This window comes from Cajanus cajan, chromosome 5 (genome assembly GCF_000230855.2).
Source record: "Cajanus cajan strain Asha chromosome 5, NIPB_CcT2T_4, whole genome shotgun sequence".
NCBI classification, from domain to species: domain Eukaryota; kingdom Viridiplantae; phylum Streptophyta; class Magnoliopsida; order Fabales; family Fabaceae; genus Cajanus; species Cajanus cajan.
In genome coordinates, this window is record NC_138521.1 from 22,203,018 (window position 1) to 22,223,103 (window position 20,086).

General features: G+C 47.2%; 1 protein-coding gene across 1 annotated transcript; it reads right to left on the reverse strand.

Moving 5' to 3' along the window:
- Positions 1-747: 747 nt before the first annotated feature.
- LOC145957902 (uncharacterized) lies at positions 748-1,302 on the reverse strand. Its single transcript, XM_083074330.1, has one exon. It carries the CDS (start codon positions 1,300-1,302, stop codon positions 748-750), a length of 555 nt encoding a protein of 184 aa, XP_082930456.1.
- Positions 1,303-20,086: the final 18,784 nt, after the last annotated feature.

Below are 20,086 nucleotides of genomic sequence, written 5' to 3' on the forward strand. Positions count from 1 at the left end.
AATTCTGAACCTGCATATGATGCTCTTCCAGGTGAACTTCCATATATTCTTCGTGGTGATCTTGGCAAGTGGGCATGCTTCGATCCATTTGGTGAAATAATCAATTGCCACCAGGAGGAATTTGAGTTGACCTTTCGCGGGGGGAATCGGTCCCAGGATGTCCATTCCCCATTGGGCGAAAGGCCATGGAGACATCATCTGGTGGAGAGCTTCGGGTGGTTATCGATGTGCGTTGCCGAACTATTGGCATTCTTTGCATTTCTGCACGTAGGCTTGGCAGTCCGACTTCAAGGTGGGCCAGTAGTAACCAGCTCAGAGTACCCTGGTCGCCATCGAGCGCGCTCCAAAATGCATACCACATATACCTCGGTGGATTTCTTTGATGACATAAGTGGCTTGAGGTGTGGTCAAGCATTTGAGCAAAGGGGTGGAGATGCCTCGCTTGAACAGCTCGTCTCCGACAATTACGAACTTGGTCGACCTGCCCCTCATCTTCCGAGCTTCATCTTTATCCTCGGGTAAAATTCCTTCCTTCAAGAAGTTTCAGATGCCTGTCATCCATCCCTGGTCTTCATTGTTGTTGGTATTGACGACCTTGTCGTCTAGGCTAGGTGAATGCAAGATTTCCTAGATAATGGTCCGATGTTGTCCAGGGCGTTTGGTGCTAGCGAGTTTTGATAGGAGGTCAGCCCTGGTGTTCTGTTCTCGCGGTATATGATGTATAGTGAATTCGTCAAAGGACAAGATCTATTGTGATGCCATATGGAAATACCGTTGCAGGAGAGTGTCCTTGGCCTGGTATGTTCCGCTGAGCTGTTCTACCATGAGTTTTGAGTCGCTGTTGCAACTCAATTTTCGTGCCCCAAGGTCACGAGCCAGCCTTAGCCCTGCGAGAAGCGCCTCATATTCCGCCTGGTTGTTGGTTACCTTGAAGCTGAACTTGAGGGATTGCTCCAAAGTGACCTGATTTGGTCTCTCCAAGATGATTCCTGAACCACCACCTTTAGAGTTGGAAGACCCATCAACATACAAAGTGCATACCTGTGGTTCATCGGTCGAGGTTGGCGTCAGTTCGGCCACGAAGTCAGCTAAGCATGGAGCCTTCAAAGCGCCACGACTCTCGTACTGGATGTCAAACTCGGACAACTCGACTGACCACGCAATCATTCGTCCGGCGAGCTCCAGCTTTCTCAGGATTTGTTTTATTGGATAGTCGGTATTGACTATCACCTTGTGACTCTGGAAGTAGAGTCGGAGGCGCCGAGCTGCGGTGACAAGTGCCAGCGCCAGCTTCTCGATCATCTGGTACCGCTTCTCCGCGTCTTGGAGTACTCAGTTGATGAAGTAGATTGGCGTCTGCATTTTTCGGTGTTCCTGTACTATCACTTTGCTGATGGCGCTTTCTGCTACAGCCAAGTAGAGGAGGAGGTTAGTTTTGTGGTCCGGTCTCTGTAGGATTGGCGGGGTTGTGAGGAAGGCTTTGAAGCTTTTGAAAGCCTCTTCGCACTGGTCCGTCCATTCAAAATTTTGTGGCTTACGCAGGAGGATGAAGATGGGCCCTGCTAGTAAGTGGACCTCCATGTTCCTCCCGATCTGCTGGTGGAAGACCTTGTCCATCAATCGCTAGTAAGTGGCCCCTACAAATTTTAGGCCGAAGGGCATCACTCTGTAGCAGTAATTGGCATGATCGGTGATGAATGACGTGTGCACTTCATCTGGTGGGTACATCATGATCTGGTTGTACCTAGAGTAAGCATCAAGAAAACTGAGGAGGGCGTGCCCGGATGCTCCGTCGACCAGCCTGTCGATGCTCGGCAAGGGGTACGAGTCTTTGGGGCATGCTTTGTTTAGGTCGGTGTAGTCGACGCACATGCAGCACTTCCCCGAATTCTTTTTCACCAACACCACGTTTGCCAGCCAAATGGTGTATCTGACTTCACGGATGAAGCTGGCATTCAGTAACTTCTGCATCTCGGTGATGATGGCCTCCCGTCTTTCGCCACCAACCTTTCTCTTCCTCTAGGCTACAGGCTTTGCCTCCTTGTGGAATGCCAACCTATGACAGATGAAGTCAGCATCTATACCTGGCATGTCGGTGCTGGACCATGCAAAGAGGTCAGCATTCTTGGAAATCTCTGTTTCAAGTTGTTGCCGCAACTCCAAATTCAGCTGCTTGTTGATTTTCGTGCATTGCCCAGGGAGCTTCCCGATCTGGAGGTCGTCGAGCTCGTCAATGGGACTTGGTCATTCATCATGGGAGTCGGACCTCGGATCGAGGTCAGTGATATCCACATGGGTGATGTGAGCTACTATGCATGGATCATTCTTGCAACACCCACCGGACGGATAGATTTTCAGGCTTTCGGCGTAGCATTGCCGAGCAGTCTTCTGGTTCACCTTGATAGAGATGATCAAACCATCACTCCCTGGGAACTTCATGGTGAGATGTGGGGTAGACACCACTACTCCGAGTTGGTTCAGCGTCAGCCTTCCAATAATAATGTTGTAGGACGTGTTAGCTTCTACGAGGAGGTATCGGACCATAATTCTCCTTGTGGGAGGAGAGGTTCCGAAAGTTTTCAGTAGGTCCACGTATCCCCGAGTGTGTACTCGCTCTCCTGCAAAACCGACTAGGGGCTCTGTGTGAGGTTGGATAAGAGAATGAGGGATATCTAACCTGAGGAACGTCGGCCAATAGAGAACGTCATCCGAGATCCCTTGGTCGATCAACGTTTTGTGGACCTCCCAATTGGCGACCTCCACGGAGATGACCATCGGATCATCCTGGTTGGGGCTGACGCCAACGTAGTCGTCGTCAGTGAAGGTGATGGGCGGTGAGCTTTGATGCGAGGTCGAGGTGGCGGAGTGGACATTGTTGATGCTGGGCAAATGTCGCTTCCGTGCCGAGCTGCTAGGGCCTCCCCCCGCGAAGCCACCTGAAATTGTGTTGATGACGCCCCGCAAGGGGGCCGACCCTGTTTCCTGGCTTACCTCGGCTTGCACGGTGCCACCGGTGTTTTATTGAGATCTAGAGGGTTAGTCTGTGCGGGCCCCTGACCCACGACCTCTGCCTCGCCCTCGTCCGTTGTATCCTCCTCAGTGACCCTGTTGTCACTGGAAGTATTGGCCGAGGTGACCTGCTTGGATGAGTTCCTCGATACGGTCTCGAAGTGTGCGACACTCTTCAGTAGTGTGACCGTGGTTTCTGTGGTATCGGTAGTGCTTGGACTTGTCTACGCTGTTGGGAGTGTGACCTGGTGGTGGCAGGGTGAGCAGGTTGCTACTACTAGCCTCCTCAAGGATGTGTACTCGGGGGGTATTCAGGGGAGTGTAAAAGTCGTATCTCCTTCCTTTGCTTGCCCTAGCTGACTTCTTAAATTGACTGTCATTGTTGACCTTGATCTTGTCCTTGTGGCCCTGTTCTAGCTTCATCAGTGACTTTCCGTGAACCTAGTCACAGAAGGCGGAGTGCTCTTCCATCTGGATGTAGCCAACAGCACGAGCATGGAGCTCGTCCATGTCGCGGGGGGCTTCTTGGCATAGGCTGTCGACAAATGGTCCCAGCTTGAGCGCCATGAGCATGGCGTGTAGGGCGACCTCAGGATTCAAATTTCGAATCTTCACCGAGATGCCAGCAAAACATTCCATGAACGTCCATAGTGGTTCGTCATCGCCCTGCCTGAGACTAGCCAGAGCCGCTGACATGATGTGATGAGGTCGGCTTGTTGCATACTGCGCTGTGAACTGTATGACCAGAGTGCCTGTAGACCCCTAAAATTGTCCGGGTCGGAAATAAGACTCGAAGACTCTCAAAGATCAAAGGAAAGTCAGCCAGAAGGACTCCCAGAAGACCATAGGATGACTATCTGTAGGTTTAGAGGTCTTAGAGTAGCCAAAAATAAGAAAGTGGGAGGTTTGGAGCTCAATACGGCCTCCTTGGAGTTCAGTACGGCCGTACTGCACATTTTGTACTACAAAATGGCCGTACTGAAACCAATACGGCCGTATTGAAGTTTCTGTATTTCAATACGGCCGTACTGAATTCAATACGGCCGTATTGAAGTACAAAAACTCAATACGGGCCGTATTGAACCCAGGGGCCGTACTGCACCTCATCCCTATAAATAGGACGTCATTTGGACGTCATTCCACACTTTTCCACACAGTTTTGACTCCCTCCTTGAGTATTCTGGGGTTTTTGAGCAGTGTTCTGCCCTAGAAATCTCTCTGGGAGTCGATCCGACGAAGTTCTGGAATTCCGAGCATTTAGCTTGGAGATTCGAACTTAGTCGAAGGGAAATCTTTTGGATTTCCATAGTCAAAAATTATTTTTAGGAAGGAGCGAGCGAGCTTGTAGAGGAAGGGAGTGCCAAAAAGCCTCCTAGACTTCATTGATATATAAAAAGCACGCTTCAAGAGGTTTCTTTTCTAAAAATCCCTTCTTTTACCGTTTTCTGATTGTTGCATATTTAAATTTATCATCATGTAGATATTTAATTTACAATCGCTTATAATAAATAGGGGTAATTTAGTAATTTTGCGCTATTATTTAATAAATAATCCGTCATAGGGAACCCTAATGGGGCGCTGTGGGGGTGCTAACACCTTCCCCACACGTAACCGACTCCCTTACCCAACTCTGGTTGTAATGGCCAAAGTTGATTTATAAAATCAATTGCCTTAAATCTTTTTCCAATGTTTTGAGTAAAATATTGGTGGCGACTCCAAGAACCCTAATTTTTGCGAAAACCACTAATCCATAGAGGGTCCCGCTTGGGATTAATATGGATTGGTGAATCATTTAATAAAATTGGTAGCTCGACAAGGTCTCAGTTTGAGAATAAGTCGTTCTATCAATCCACCACTTTTCAAAACTTTAAAAAGAGTCCAACCATCGTCGCGATTGCCAAGGTCCGTTTCGGCGGGTGGCGACAGATGGCGACTCCACTGGGGAAGCCTCAAGAGTCAGTCCCATTTAGTGATGGATTATTTTCAAAATAATAGTTTAAAATTACTTTATTACCCCTTGCGTGTATGATAACATGCTTTATCTATTTGGCTTTAATAACTGTTGTATGTTTAAATTCTCGCAATTGTTTGGAATACAAACTGTACACGAACCTTTGCACACAACAGTTCCCTCTATACCCGGGGGCATGAGTGGTAAGCCATAGGGAGTGGATGTTAGTACGGCCGGTTGTCGAATGGGTCTATAGGTGCCCGTAGACCGTTGTCGGAAAACATCACTCAAGGTGATAACCATGAACTCAAGTCCGACAGTGCGTTGGAACTTTCCATCGACTTACGACGAGAGGAATTGGGTCCCTATAATGGGGGCACCTTGGGGGCCTCAGACCGGTGAGAACAGTTAGATCCACCTTGAATATGCACTTTTCTGCAGGATACCCCTACCTCGTGATTCGCTCGTGACTGTTCGTGGATGAGTGAATTGTTTGTGTATAGGTTTATGTGATATTGTTTGTGCATTAATAATAAACCTCGTGATAAGGTCTAAAGAATAATCCCCATGCATGAAAATACCATGACATGAGAGGAAAGACCATGTGTGAAAATATAATAAAAGTGAGGAGCATGTACATCATTACCAATAAGACATCATGCATCCTCATAAACCATGCATTTTAGGTTCACCAATACCTCTTGACATGAGTAAAAGAGACCCATAATTATCGAGATTCTCCGTTGGGGAGGGATCATAAGTCAAGGAGGGTGGTAACACTCCGTTTTAAAAAGGCAGCGCCTTAAAAATGGAGGGTTATCAAGCTCATGTCAAGAGCGTATTCATCCCATAAATAAACTAATTAAACATTCATTTTAGAAAGTGGCTGGTCATCTCTCTGTCCTCACACGCGCGCAGAAAATCAAGAAGATGGAAGCGCTGGAGGACCAAAATAAGAAGCTTACAGCTGAGCTCTCACAGCTCAAGGAGCAAATGGCGGAAATGATGGAACTCATGCGTCACCACAACATACACGGGGCTGAGCACAGTGACCATGAGTCCCATCATGTTGGAGGAAGAGTGGAACAAGAGCTGAAAAGTGGGAAGCTAGCTAAACCTTCCCAATCATTTAAAGCTAAGAAGACCTTTAGGAAGAAGAAGGAGAGAGGAGTCAATGCCGTAAATATTTCTTCATCTTCTTCCACTTCGAAGTCAGGAAAGTCGCAATACAACCCTGTGAAGAAGTTTGATAAACTTCCGACCACATATAGCGACCTCCTGCCGAAGCTAGTGGAAGCACGTCTCCTAGCTTATGTTCCACCAAAGAAAATGGATCCACCCTACCCCGATTGGTACAATCCACAAGATAAATGTCTATACCATTCGGGGGCACCGGGGCATTCAACGGAGAACTGTAGAGCTCTCAAATATAAGGTCCAAAACCTTATCGATGCTGGGTGGATCACTTTTGATTCAACAGCGCCCGACGTGAGCAAGAATCCTCGGCCAAAGCAGGATTAGAGAGAAGAACAAGCCACGATAGGGCCCCTTCATATTTCTCTTTTAGGGACTCATGATCAGTACCCAAGATCATGAGAACCTTTTCATGTAAATAAGGGTTTTTGTACAGTTTTAATACATATCAATAAAGAGGCATTTTTCACATATCATTCTCTCTTTTGTTCTTTTCTCTCTTTCCTCATTAACATTAATAATTCTAAACTTAAACAGAACCAATAAAATAATTATGTCTGTAATTGTTCGCTCTGACCGGGATCCGAAAGTTAAGGATGAATGGGTTGAGTTGGACAGTGATGAGGAGGCCATCTCTCCGGATCTGCAAAGACCGCTAGATCAAGAAGCTCGTCTACTCCAACCGTATCAAGAGAAATTGGAGACTGTGAATTTGGGGCAGGGCCGAGAGATAAAAGAGGTCAACATTGGGACCCATATCAGTGATGAAATAAGGACACATGTTTCCGCTATGATTATAATGAAATCATTCTTTTTGCTTCTTTTCTTGCTTATAATAAAATTCTAAACCACATTATTTTTAACCCTGTTTGAATAAACATGAATGAGGTTAAAATCATTTTAATAATAATAAACCCACATCATCTTTATGTGGAAGTGTGTGTGACAACTTGGAGCACCTTCCCTTGGCCTCGACAAGTGCCATTATGGATAAAAAGAAATCCTTTAAAATAAAAAAAGCTCGGTAGGAAACCCAAAAAGGGGGCTGCGCAAAAATAAGAGCAAAAGACCCGCTAGGAATCCCACAAAAGGGTGACCTAGGCAAAAATTAGGGTTGCAAAATAAACGAAAACAAAAGTCCGCTAAAACGCCACAAAAGGGTGTTTTAGGCAAAAATAAGGACAATCAAAAAAAAAAAGAGAAATCCATGATGGTACCACGAGCCGAATTCAAGAAAGGTTCAAGGGAAGCTATCTAAGTTGTCAAGTCACAACGTCAATAAACAAAGATTTTCTTAACTTCATAAGTGTTTAATCAAACAAGCCTAAACACATAAGCCTACCTCGGCTAACCATTCTTACAAAAACCATTTTTGAAAAATAAATCCCCTCTAAAACACAAACTTCAGAATAAAAGTATCTTTCCCTTCTTTTCTCTCTTGTCCCAAATGATTTTAGAATAATCTAGTGGAAGCATGGAGAAATAAATCATCACTGATAATGGATCTAATCTGAACAACAAAATGGTGGAAGAACTGTGCCAAGAATTCAAGATCCAACACCATAACTCTTCCCCATATCGGCCAAAGATGAATGGGGCAGTCGAGGCAACCAATAAGAACATCAAGAAAATAGTGCAAAAGATGGTTGTCTCATTTAAAGACTGGCACAAGATGTTACCCTTCGCTCCTCATGGCTATAGGACTTCAGTACGTACATCTACAGGAGCTACTCCATTCTCCCTCGTTTATGGGATGAAGGCAGTTCTACCCGTCGAAGTCGAGATACCTTCTCTAAGGGTAATCATGGAAACAAAACTTTCCGAGGTAGAATGGGTTCAAAGCCGATACGACCAGTTGAACCTTATCAAAAAGAAACGGCTGAACGCCATATGCCATGGTCAAGCCTATCAGAGGAAGATCAAAAAGGCTTTTGACAAGAAAGTCCACCCTCGAGTCTACCATGAGGGAGAGCTGGTAATAAAGAAATTGCTACCAACTCAAAAGGACAAAATCGGAAAGTGTGCCCCAAATCACGGAGGACCATACGTGGAAAAACGAGCCTTCTCAAGAGGAGCATTGATCCTCACAGACATGGATGGAAAAGAACTTCGATACCTAGTCAACGCTGACGTGGTAAAGAAGTACTACGCTTGAAGACGTTGCTTGCATAGGCCCGCTAGGATGAAAACCCGAAAAGGGCGTCCTAGGCAAAAGTTAGGGCAACATAAAAAGCCCGCCAGTACAAGGGTACTAGGCAAAACAAAGGCGGATTTATCCCCGCTAGGATATGTCCTAGGCAAAAATTAGGGGCAAAAGAATAAGATACAAAAACAAAGCAAGCAACGATCACTTGAATCGAAAACCGAAAGGCGGCTCAAGTGATTATCTTCTAGAAGCAAGCGTCTTGCAGCATCTACACTCCTGGCTCAGGCATCTCACCCGAAGCAACTAGGGGAATGTAAAGAGTAACAATTACAGATATAATTGTTAAGCCCAATGTATATAGCCTACCCTGGCCAGCCATTCTTCAGAAATTCCTTCTGTATATCTTTCTGTAAAAACACTTGTGAATATCAATAAAATATCTATTCATTTTCTCTTCTCTCTTGACCATGTGATTATGCCTCTAAAATTGGTATTTCATAAAAATTGTACGAAATTCCTTTAATAATCAGTCAATAAAGAAAATTGGAGGGGTTCCTATAAAATCCGTAATCTCCTGTGAAAAAGGCTCACAAAGATATTCCCTCACGTCGACGACAGAAATTCCTCCAAGAAAAAGAGGATAGGGAGAGCCATTCATTAAAAAAAAAAAAAAAAAAAAAAAAGCATTAATAAAATAATCAAACTTGCATTTGTGCATCACACACACATTAGTTGCACATTCAAAGACCTTATCATGAGGCAATTGCATAAAATAGAAAAATAGAAAAATTGCTTGTGTATGACAACAGTCAACAGAAAAGGCCAAAAACACGACAAAAAGGCAAAAATACAGAAAAAGCCAAAAAATCGACAAAAAAGGCAAAAATACAAAAAACGACAAAAAAGGCAAAAATACAGGAAAAGCCCAAAAACGACAAAAAAGGCAAAAGATTTAGAAAATCAATCGCATCGTACAGAATAACTGAGCCTGGAGAGGCTTGCCGAAATAATACTCTCTCAGAATAACTGAGCCTGGAGAGGCTTGCCGAAATAATACTCCCACAGAATAATTGAGCCTGGAGAGGCTTGCCGAAATAATACTCCCACAGAATAATTGAGCCTGGAGAGGCTTGCCGAAATAATACTCTCTCAGAATAATTGAGCCTGGAGAGGCTCGCCGAAATAATACTCTCTCAGAATAACTGAGCCTGGAGAGGCTCGCAGAAATAATACTCCCCAGAGAAACCTCAGCTTAAGCTCATGGAACAAATCCCCAGCGAGAGCTATCAAAGCAAGATCGTCAAAATCCCCAATGGAAGCGCGATCATCTAAACAGAATATCCGGGTCGAAAGGACTATGACCTCCTCAGTGGAGGATAGCTTTCCAACTCAAGCGATGAGTGAAGCTAACCCTGAAGAGGCTTTCTAAATAATACTCTGGGATATATAAACTTTAAATCCCCACTCGCCTACTCAGAGGCACCCCTTCAAGAAAAATCACAAAAGACAAATAATCATTCCCCAAGTGGAATCCGGCTCTCAGCCAAACATCAAGCGTCAAGATGATCTGCCTAACAGAAGAGGCTAATCACAACAAAACGACAAAATCCCCCAGTGGATAACAGCCTACGCAGAGGCAACAAAACCGGAAAATCAAAAGAGTCACCCGAATAAGGATAACCGGGATACTCCACCATCGTCGAAAGGACGTCAGCCAATCATAAGGCATCGCTCACATCAGAAAGAGCATCTTCGTGTCTACACCCCAAGGAAACAGAAATTCCTCAATGGGTACCAACTACGCAATGGAAAGTTGGGACACAAGAACCTATGAGTAACTGCACATCCCCTAGACGGATCCCTGCGTTATCCAGCCCTCAGTGGCACAAAAATCAAAAACAATCGTCGAAGCAGCATCGTGGACTGTGGAGACAAACTTATCTCAAAACCCTGGAGAGGGCAAACTCAGCTGCCCATGTTGAGAGGCAAAACCCTGGAGAGGGCAAACTCAGCTGCCCATGTTGAGAGGCAAAACCCTGGAGAGGGCAAACTCAGCTGCCCATGTTGAGAGGCAAAACCCTGGAGAGGGCAAACTCAGCTGCCCATGTTGAGAGGCAACACCCTGGAGAGGGCAAACTCACCCTGGAGAGGGCAAACTCACCCTGGAGAGGGCAAACTCAGCTGCCCATGTTGAGAGGCAAAACCCTAGAGAGGGCAAACTCACCCTGGAGAGGGCAAACTCAGCTGCCCATGTTGAGAGCCAACACCCTGGAGAGGGCAAACTCACCCTGGAGAGGGCAAACTCACCCTGGAGAGGGCAAACTCACCCTGGAGAGGGCAAACTCACCCTGGAGAGGGCAAACTCACCCTGGAGAGGGCAAACTCACCCTGGAGAGGGCAAACTCACCCTGGAGAGGGCAAGACTCACGCTACCAAAGTGATCAGAAGCACTGAGGTATGCACAAGCCTGGAGAGGCGACGACTAATACTCACCCTGGAGAGGGCAAACTCACCCTGGAGAGGGCAAGACTCACGCTACCAAAGTAACTAGAAGCGCGGAGGTATGCACGAGCCTGGAGAGGCGACGACTAATACTCACCCTGGAGAGGGCAAACTCAACCTGGAGAGGCTACTCAACAATTTTCCCACCTGAAGACACTACAAGTCGGAAGGATGGCTTATTCCCCGGACAATTGGGTCAACTCCTTTACTTATCAAACGGTACACCAAAAGGCCGTTTGACTAAGTAAAGGGGGGGCAGCTGTAGACCCCTAAAATTGTCCGGGTCGGAAATAAGACTCGAAGACTCTCAAAGATCAAAGGAAAGTCAGCCAGAAGGACTCCCAGAAGACCATAGGATGACTATCTGTAGGTTTAGAGGTCTTAGAGTAGCCAAAAATAAGAAAGTGGGAGGTTTGGAGCTCAATACGGCCTCCTTGGAGTTCAGTACGGCCGTACTGCACATTTTGTACTACAAAACGGCCGTACTGAAACCAATACGGCCGTATTGAAGTTTCTGTATTTCAATACGGCCGTACTGAATTCAATACGGCCGTATTGAAGTACAAAAACTCAATACGGGCCGTATTGAACCCAGGGGCCGTACTGCGCCTCATCCCTATAAATAAGACGTCATTTGGACGTCATTCCACACTTTTCCACACAGTTTTGACTCCCTCCTTGAGTATTCTGGGGTTTTTGAGCAGTGTTCTGCCCTAGAAATCTCTCTGGGAGTCGATCCGACGAAGTTCTGGAATTCCGAGCATTTAGCTTGGAGATTCGAACTTAGTCGAAGGGAAATCTTTTGGATTTCCATAGTCAAAAATTATTTTTAGGAAGGAGCGAGCGAGCTTGTAGAGGGAGGGAGTGCCAAAAAGCCTCCTAGACTTCATTGATATATAAAAAGCACGCTTCAAGAGGTTTCTTTTCTAAAATCCCTTCTTTTACCGCTTTCTGATTGTTGCATATTTAAATTTATCATCATGTAGATATTTAATTTACAATCGCTTATAATAAATAGGGGTAATTTAGTAATTTTGCGCTATTATTTAATAAATAATCCGTCATAGGGAACCCTAATGGGGCGCTGTGGGGGTGCTAACACCTTCCCCACACGTAACCGACTCCCTTACCCAACTCTGGTTGTAATGGCCAAAGTTGATTTATAAAATCAATTGCCTTAAATCTTTTTCCAATGTTTTGAGTAAAATATTGGTGGCGACTCCAAGAACCCTAATTTTTGCGAAAACCACTAATCCATAGAGGGTCCCGCTTGGGATTAATATGGATTGGTGAATCATTTAATAAAATTGGTAGCTCGACAAGGTCTCAGTTTGAGAATAAGTCATTCTATCAATCCACCACTTTTCAAAACTTTAAAAAGAGTCCAACCATCGTCGCGATTGCCAAGGTCCGTTTCGGCGGGTGGCGACAGTGCCAAAGCTATCAATCGACTCGGCAGGTAGCTGGGTATGCTAGTTGAGTGCAGCCCCCTTGAGCGAGGTCGAAAAAACCCTACACAGAATAACATCTTCATTAGAGTAAATGTTTACCTGTGTGGTGTACAGGTCGATGTGTTCATCTAGATCCGTCGTGCCGTCGTAACGGTCGATGTGGAGAGGCTTCCATCCGAAAGGGAGAGGCGTCTCCATGATGCCATCCACAAAAGAGTGACGGCAGAAGGCCGCTTGATTTCCCGCGACGTGGGCAGGAGCATTGCTGACCTCGCGGGCCGACCTGTTCGTCGGTGCGTGTGACCGATGTGTGGCAGGCTTGGGAGTCGGTGCCCTAGGTGCCGTCTGCGGTTGAGAAATCGAATGCCCTTCTTCCTCGTGTAGGTTACTCGGTTGAGAGGGTTGATCGGAGGGGCGCCGAGGTAGCTGAGCGCGAATACGCTCATTCTCAGCGCGCAAGGCCGCTAAGTAAGCTTCGTTAGCGGTACGCAGCGCGGCTAGGTCAGTTTTGTGCTTGGCACGCATGCTCTGTAGATCGGCGGTGTGCTGCTGCCGCATCTGCTCGACCTGTTCGATCAGTCACCTCAATGCTGCTTCGTTGTCCATGCTACTTGTAGGATCTAGGTTGTCTGTTACGCGTCTGCTATGGCTTCTGGTGAAAACCATAAGCGTGGCCGATAAGAGCTGTCTTGATCGGCCCCACGGTGAGCACCAAATGTTCTTAATGGAGATCTGTGGTAGAGATGATCTGCTGGGTAAGATCGGTGAGCCTCCTTCAAAAGAGACTCTGATGCTAAAATTAGGGTTTGTGGGAGTATTAGTCTCGTATAAATAATGCACGTACCTTAGTATGAATTAGGGTTTTACTGGACTTTGGGCCCGAGATCAGTTATGACCTATTTGGGTGACGAGCTGACATCATACAGCGCGTGTCCAAGGTCGTCCTGCGCTGTGATGTCGAGCTTGGAGCTCGGCTTCGCTAAACGGATAGTACAATAGGTATTTTCAATATTTTTTTTTCTTTTGCCCTTTAATGGGTACTTTAACTCATTGAGTCTATATCAAGACAAATAATTTTCATACGAAGTAGGTATCGAACAGAAAATTCTTTACTAAATACATTGTTTCCCAATGCGTAAATACAAAGTTATTAATCATTGTTCTAACAACTAAGGTATTTTTCAATTTAGTAAAATTAAATTTAAAAATATAAAATAAAATGTATCAATGACATATATGATTAACTTAATAAAGAATAATATTTTTTAAAATAGTAAATTTTCAAATTATATTTAAAAATTAGATTCAACTTATAACTTGCAATCTTTCTAACTCTCTCTCAGACTATCTTTTGTTTTTATTATTTTCACAAAATACTATTCTTTTTATTTTATAAGTCCAATTAAAATTAATTAATCAATCTTATAAAATAAACTATTCATAAAAAAATATTATTTTATTTAGGAAAACCATGATGTTACATATACAACTCAACTTACCTCTTTTCTTTCATTCTAAAGGTTTATGAAATTTTACAATTATCTCAGGCGGTGTTAATCTTATAGAAGACAGCAAGTATTTATTTTTAACCATTACTTAGATGTATAATATATGTTCCTTGAGATATATATTTCTTGAGTTGGTTTCTTTTTTCTTGTTTTATTTGGAAACACGCTTGCACATGGTTTGGCAGAGTTTGGAGGAATGACACCACTACGAGAAGTTGTATGTATGTAGGTGCAATGTAGAACATATTTGGGAAGAGTTAAGTACACGATGTACAAACTTCAAGCGTGTGATTCAGTGATAAGGGTTGATCTACGCTAAAATAAGGTCAGAGGTTCAAATCTTATCTTATGTATATAACCGTGTTAAATCTTGGGGTCAACTTTATAGCATAGTAAAACTGTTTGACAAACATAATTCTAAAGGCACAGTCTATTTTGATATTGTACTATCCGTACCGCGTAGCCGAGCTCCGAGCTCGGCACCACAACGCAAGCCGACCTCGGACGCGCACCGCATGGCATCAGCTTGGCATTTAAGTGAATCATAACCGATTCCCGAGGATCTCGCCCCAGACGAGCTCCGTTATCTAATCATATTACATCTTATCTCAGGCCCAAGGCCCAAAGCAACCCTAATTCACACTAAGGTACGTGCATTACTTATACGAGATTCATACTCCAACAAACACTAACTTTAGCATCGGAGTCTCTTTTGCAGGTACCACCCTCATCTTGGAGCACCAGCGTACCCGTGAAGGAGGCTCACCGATCTTACCTGGCGGATCAGCTCTACAGCAGATTTCCGGTAAGAACATTTGGCGCCCACCGTGGAGCCGATCAAGACAGCTCTTATCGGCCACGCCTATGGTTTTCACCAGAAGCCATAGTAGACGCACGACAGACGACGCAAACCACTCAACTACCATGGATAACGAAGCAGCGTTGAGGAGACTAATCGATCAGGTCGAACAAATGCGGCAGCAACACGCCGCCGACCTACAAAACATGCGTGCCAAGCACGACACTGACCTAGTAGCAATGCGTGCCGCTAACGAAGCCGACCTGGCGGCGCTACGCGCCGAGAACGAGCGAATCCGCGCTCAACTCCCTCGACACCACTCCGATCATCCTCCTCATACGGGCAACCACAATGAGGAAGAGGAGCACTCAGTCTCTCAACCTCGGACGGCAACCAAGACACCAACTCAACGACCTGCAACGCATCGGTCTCACGCACCGACGCACAAGTCAGCCCATGAAATCAGCAAGGCCCCCACTCATGACGCGGGGGATCAGGCAACCTTCTGCCGCCACCCTTTTGTGGATGGCATTATGAAGACACCACTCCCTCACGGGTGGAAGCCTCTCCACCTCGACCGCTACGATGGCACGACGGACCCTGATGAGCACATCGACCTGTACACAACATAGGTAAATCTCTACACCAACAATGATGCTATTTTGTGTAGGGTGTTTCCGACCTCACTCAAGGGGGTCGCGCTCAACTGGTACACCCAACTGCCCCCCGAGTCCATCGACAGTTTCGGCACTCTAGTCAGGAGATTCACCGCGCAATATGCGACGAGCCGACTTCATCATGTCATTTCAGCCGCCTTGGCCAGTCTCAGGCAAAACGACGACGAACCACTCCGGCCATTCATGGAACGGTTTGCTGCCAACTCAATCAAGATCAGAAGCCTGAATCCCGAGGTCGCCCTACATGCCATGCTCATGGCACTCAAACCTGGGCCATTTGTCGACAGCCTATGTCGTGAGTCCCCCCGCGACATGGATGAGCTCCGCGCCCGCGCTGCAGGTTACATCCAGATGGAGGAACACTCTGCCTTCTGTGACCAGGTTCGCGGAAAAGGACCAGCAAAGCCAGAGCAGGGGCACAACGACAAGGTCAAAGTCAACAATGACAGCCAGTTCAAGAGGTCGGTTAAGGCAAACAGAGGGGGGAGATACGACTTCTACACTCCCCTGAACGCACCCAGAGTCCACATACTGGAAGAAGCCAGCAACAACAACTTACTCGCCCTTCCACCACCAGGTCACACTCCCAACAGCGCCGACAAGTCCAAACACTGTCGGTACCACAGGAACCACGGTCACACCACAGAGGAGTGTCGCACGCTCCGGGACCGCATCGAAGAGCTCATCCAGGCAGGCCACCTCGGCCAATACGTCCAGCGGCAGCAGGGTCACCGAGGAGGCTATGGTGGTCGGGGGCGTGGCAGAGGGCGAGGCTCGGGAACTCGCACGGATCAACCCTCCGGCTCCCAAAAAAATGCCGGCGGCACAATGCAGTTCGAGGTAAGCCAGGAGACAGGGTTAGCCCCCTTACGGGGAGTGATTAACACAATTGCAGGTGGTTTCGCCGGGGCAGGCGCCAGCAGCTCGGCCCGAAAAAGGCACTTGCAGAATGTCAACTGCATCCACTCTACCACCTCGGCCTCACACCAAAGCTCACCGCCGATCTCCTTCTCTGACGAGGACTACGCGGGTGTCAGCCCTAACCAAGATGATCCCATGGTTATCATGGTGGAGGTCACCAACTGGGAGGTACAGAAGACACTCATTGACCAAGGAAGTTCGGCCGACGTCCTGTACTGGCCAACATTCCTTAGGCTAGACGTCCCCCATTCTCTCATCTAGCCGCACACGGAGCCCTTAGTCGGCTTCGCAGGAGAGCGAGTTCACACTCGCGGGTACATAGACCTACTGACAACCTTCGGGGTACCCCCGGATACAAGGAGAATCATGGTTCGATACCTTCTCGTGGAGGCCAACACCTCCTACAACATCATCATCGGGAGGCCAACCTTGAATCAGCTCGGAGCGGTGGTGTCCACCCCACACCTCACCATGAAGTTCCCAGGGAATGACGGCAAGATCATCTCCGTCAAGGCAAATCAGAAGACAGCTCGACAGTGTTACGCCGAGAGTCTGAAGATCTCCTCATCCGGAGCAAGGGGGGTCCCCCCACCATAGCTCATTAGGTTCTATTTCCCCTTTCTGTATGAACAAAATTGTGCACTCTTTTCCCGCCTCAGTCCTTGACTGAGAGGGTTTTTAACGAGGCACACAAAAACGATCAATAAAATTACTCATTTTGCTGAATCCATTTTCTTATTTATTATTTTTATAAAAAACAAAATCGAACCAATCTCTTTCACCCTTACTAAGGTCGAGTACGAACCTTAATACTCCAAACTGAGGTCGAGTCTGAACCTCGTTAAAATTATGAGGTCGAATACGAACCTCAACACTCCAAACCGAGGTCGAGTCCGAACCCCGTTAAAATTATAAGGTCGAGTACGAACCTTAACACTCTTATCCGAGGTCGAGTCCGAACCTCGGTAAAATTATAAGGTCGAGTATGAACCTTAACACTCATATCCGAGGTCGAGTTCAGACCTTGGTGAAATGCACAAATTCGTTTTACTCCAAAACAAGGTCGAGTTCAAACCTTGGTGAAATGTACAAATTCGTTTTACTCCAAAACAAGGTCGAGTTCAGACCTTGGTGAAATGCACAAATTCGTTTTACTCCAAAACGAGGTCGAGTACGAACCTCGGCAAAATTCGTTTTACTCCAAAACGAGGTCGAGTACGAACCTCGGCAAAATTCGTTTTACTCCAAAACGAGGTCAAGTACGAACCTCGGCAAAATTCGTTTTACTCCAAAACGAGGTCGAGTACGAACCTCGGCAAAATTCGTTTTGCTCCAAAACGAGGTCGAGTACGAACCTCGGCAAAATTCGTTTTACTCCAAAACGAGGTCGAGTACGAACCTCGGCAAAATTCGTTTTACTCCAAAACGAGGTCAAGTACGAACCTCGGCAAAATTCGTTTTACTCCAGATTGAGGACGAATACGAACCTCAGCGCGCTCATTCGAAGTCGAATCCGAACCTCGATGAAATTCATTTTACACAAAAACTGAGGTCGACTACGCACCCCATACAATTCATTTTACGCAAACCCGACGTGAAGTCTGAACCTTAGGACCACTGTTTGAGGTCGAATTTGAACCCTTAATACAATATATCCTACTCTAAAAACAAAGATTGAGCCCGATAAGGCAGAAAAACAACCAAAGACAAGACAAAAAACAATCAAAGCAAGGAAAAGCAAATCTCGAAGAGCAACATACATACAAAACACCTGCAGAGTTTAACGCTTGAGTTCAAAGGAATATACTAAACAAGGAAATAGAAAAGGGAAAAATAAACTAAGCTATTACAAAGGCGGCCTAGGCTGAGGCATTCTCACTAGAACTGTCATCGACATCGTCCTCCTTAACTAGCCTCCCAAAGCGGACAACCTTCTCCACATGCATGGAGGAAAAGTCGAACCCGGGAGCAAGGAGCCGTGCCTGACGAGCAGCCTTGTGGAAGCCTCTCTTGTGCTCCATCACAATGGAGCGTTCGACCTCTACAAGCCTCCCTTCCACGGCCGCCTTCCCCGTCGCCAGCTCCGCAAGCTCCGCCCTCAAGGTGGCAATCTCGTCCTCCCGGCCACCAAGAATGACCTCGCTACAAAGGCGCTCCTTAGCCGCCGCCGCCAACTCTCCTTTAAGAGAGGTCACAACATCCTCCAGAGCCCGCACTTGGCCGCGAGAAGACGTCACCTCATCCTCCAAAGAGCGGGCGCGACCCCGAGAGAAGGCGACGAGCTCCTGCAGCTCCCCCACCTGGGAAGCATAAGCCTCGTTGGATCGCAAGGCGATCTCAAGAGACTTCTGCACCCTTGCAAGGTTGCCCCGCGCAAATCGAAGCTCGGCTCCTGCCACTTCGTCTCACCAAGGACAGCACTAAGAGCCTTGTTCTCCTCCCTCAGGATCTTATTCGCATCCTTCCAGGGTTGAAGTCGGCCCCTCAGCTTGGCCAAGTCCTCTTGCTGCTTGGCCAGGTCCTCCTGCTGCTTGGCCCACCTAGGCTTCCAGTGGCCCAGGATGCCCATAGCCCTCTGCAGAAGGACCTGGGCAGCGTCGAAACTATCCTCAAGGCCGGCCTCGTCTATCAACCCCCGGTCCTCGGAGCTCAGCGAGCCCTGAGGGAAGAACTTCTCGGCGGTCACCCTCGCGCTCCACAGCGAGTCCATGTCAGCCGAGGCGCTCACGTGATTCAGCCGCACCTTTGAAAGGCCCTTCCCGAAGCGATGGGCTAGGTATCGGCTCCGGGAAGCCCCCTATGACGAGCCAGACGGCGGCGCCGAAGCCGCAGCGGTGGACGGGGGAACCTCACGACTCGGACCCCCTTCTCGAGCCTCAACAGAGGCGGAAGCCGGCGTCCCCTGCTCGGCATCTGGAAGGTCCACAATAGGAACCTCCGACCTCGCCTGCGAAAACCAGCCCCATGTCAAAAAATAAATAAGGTGACATACAGGAAACCACGAAAGTCAGGGAACACTACTTACCTCAACAGCAGGAACAACCTGCTCGGTGGCCGGAACTGCCACCTCGGCAGCCTGGGCGACCTGCCTAGTAGCCTGTGTCGCCGCCTCGGCGGCATCTCCCGCCTGCGGAAGACGGCCCTAGGTCAGAACACAGAAAAACACAATAGATGACATTAAAAAAGCAAAAGCAATAAGGTACTCACCACCTCGGCAGAATAAGCAACATGCTCGGTGGCCGGATTCGCCACCTCGGCAGCCTGAACCACCTCTTCAAAAGCCACCTGAGGAACCCCCTTGGGCGGCGGACTCTCGATAAGGTCCACCGCACCAACATCAGCAGCCTTGGAGGTCACCTCCTCGGCGTCCGGAGGGGCAGAGGTCCCCCCGACCTCCTTCGCTCCCCTCTTCCTCTTCCGGCTGACCTTCAGAGAGGGAACATCCTCCTCTTGAGGCTTGGGGACCTCGAGCTCGGTGACGTTGTATCGACGCTTGAGCTCACGCCACAAGTTCTTCCACATGAAACCTAGACGGTCGGGGGCATCAGTAGAAGGGAAATTTCGGCAGCCCGTCGAAGTAAAACGCCCCATCCTCCAAGGGGTCGACGTTCACAAGAGCGACCCGGAAAAACTCTTGCTTGAAATTTTTATACGACTAGGAGAAGAGAGTAAACAAACCCCCATCCCTACTCCCGCTCAGAGATAGTATACCGTAAGGCAGAACGCCTAACTTCAGTTGATAAAAATGAAGGAAAACGGGAAGAGACACCTCTACCCCCAAAACTCTACACAGGACTTGAAAAGCCCTCAAAAAACCCCAACTATTGGGGTGCAACTGGCAAGGAGCCAAGTTGACATGATTCAAAAAATCACACTTGAATTGAGTGAAGGGAAGACAGACACCTAAATCCCTAAAAAAATAGTGGTA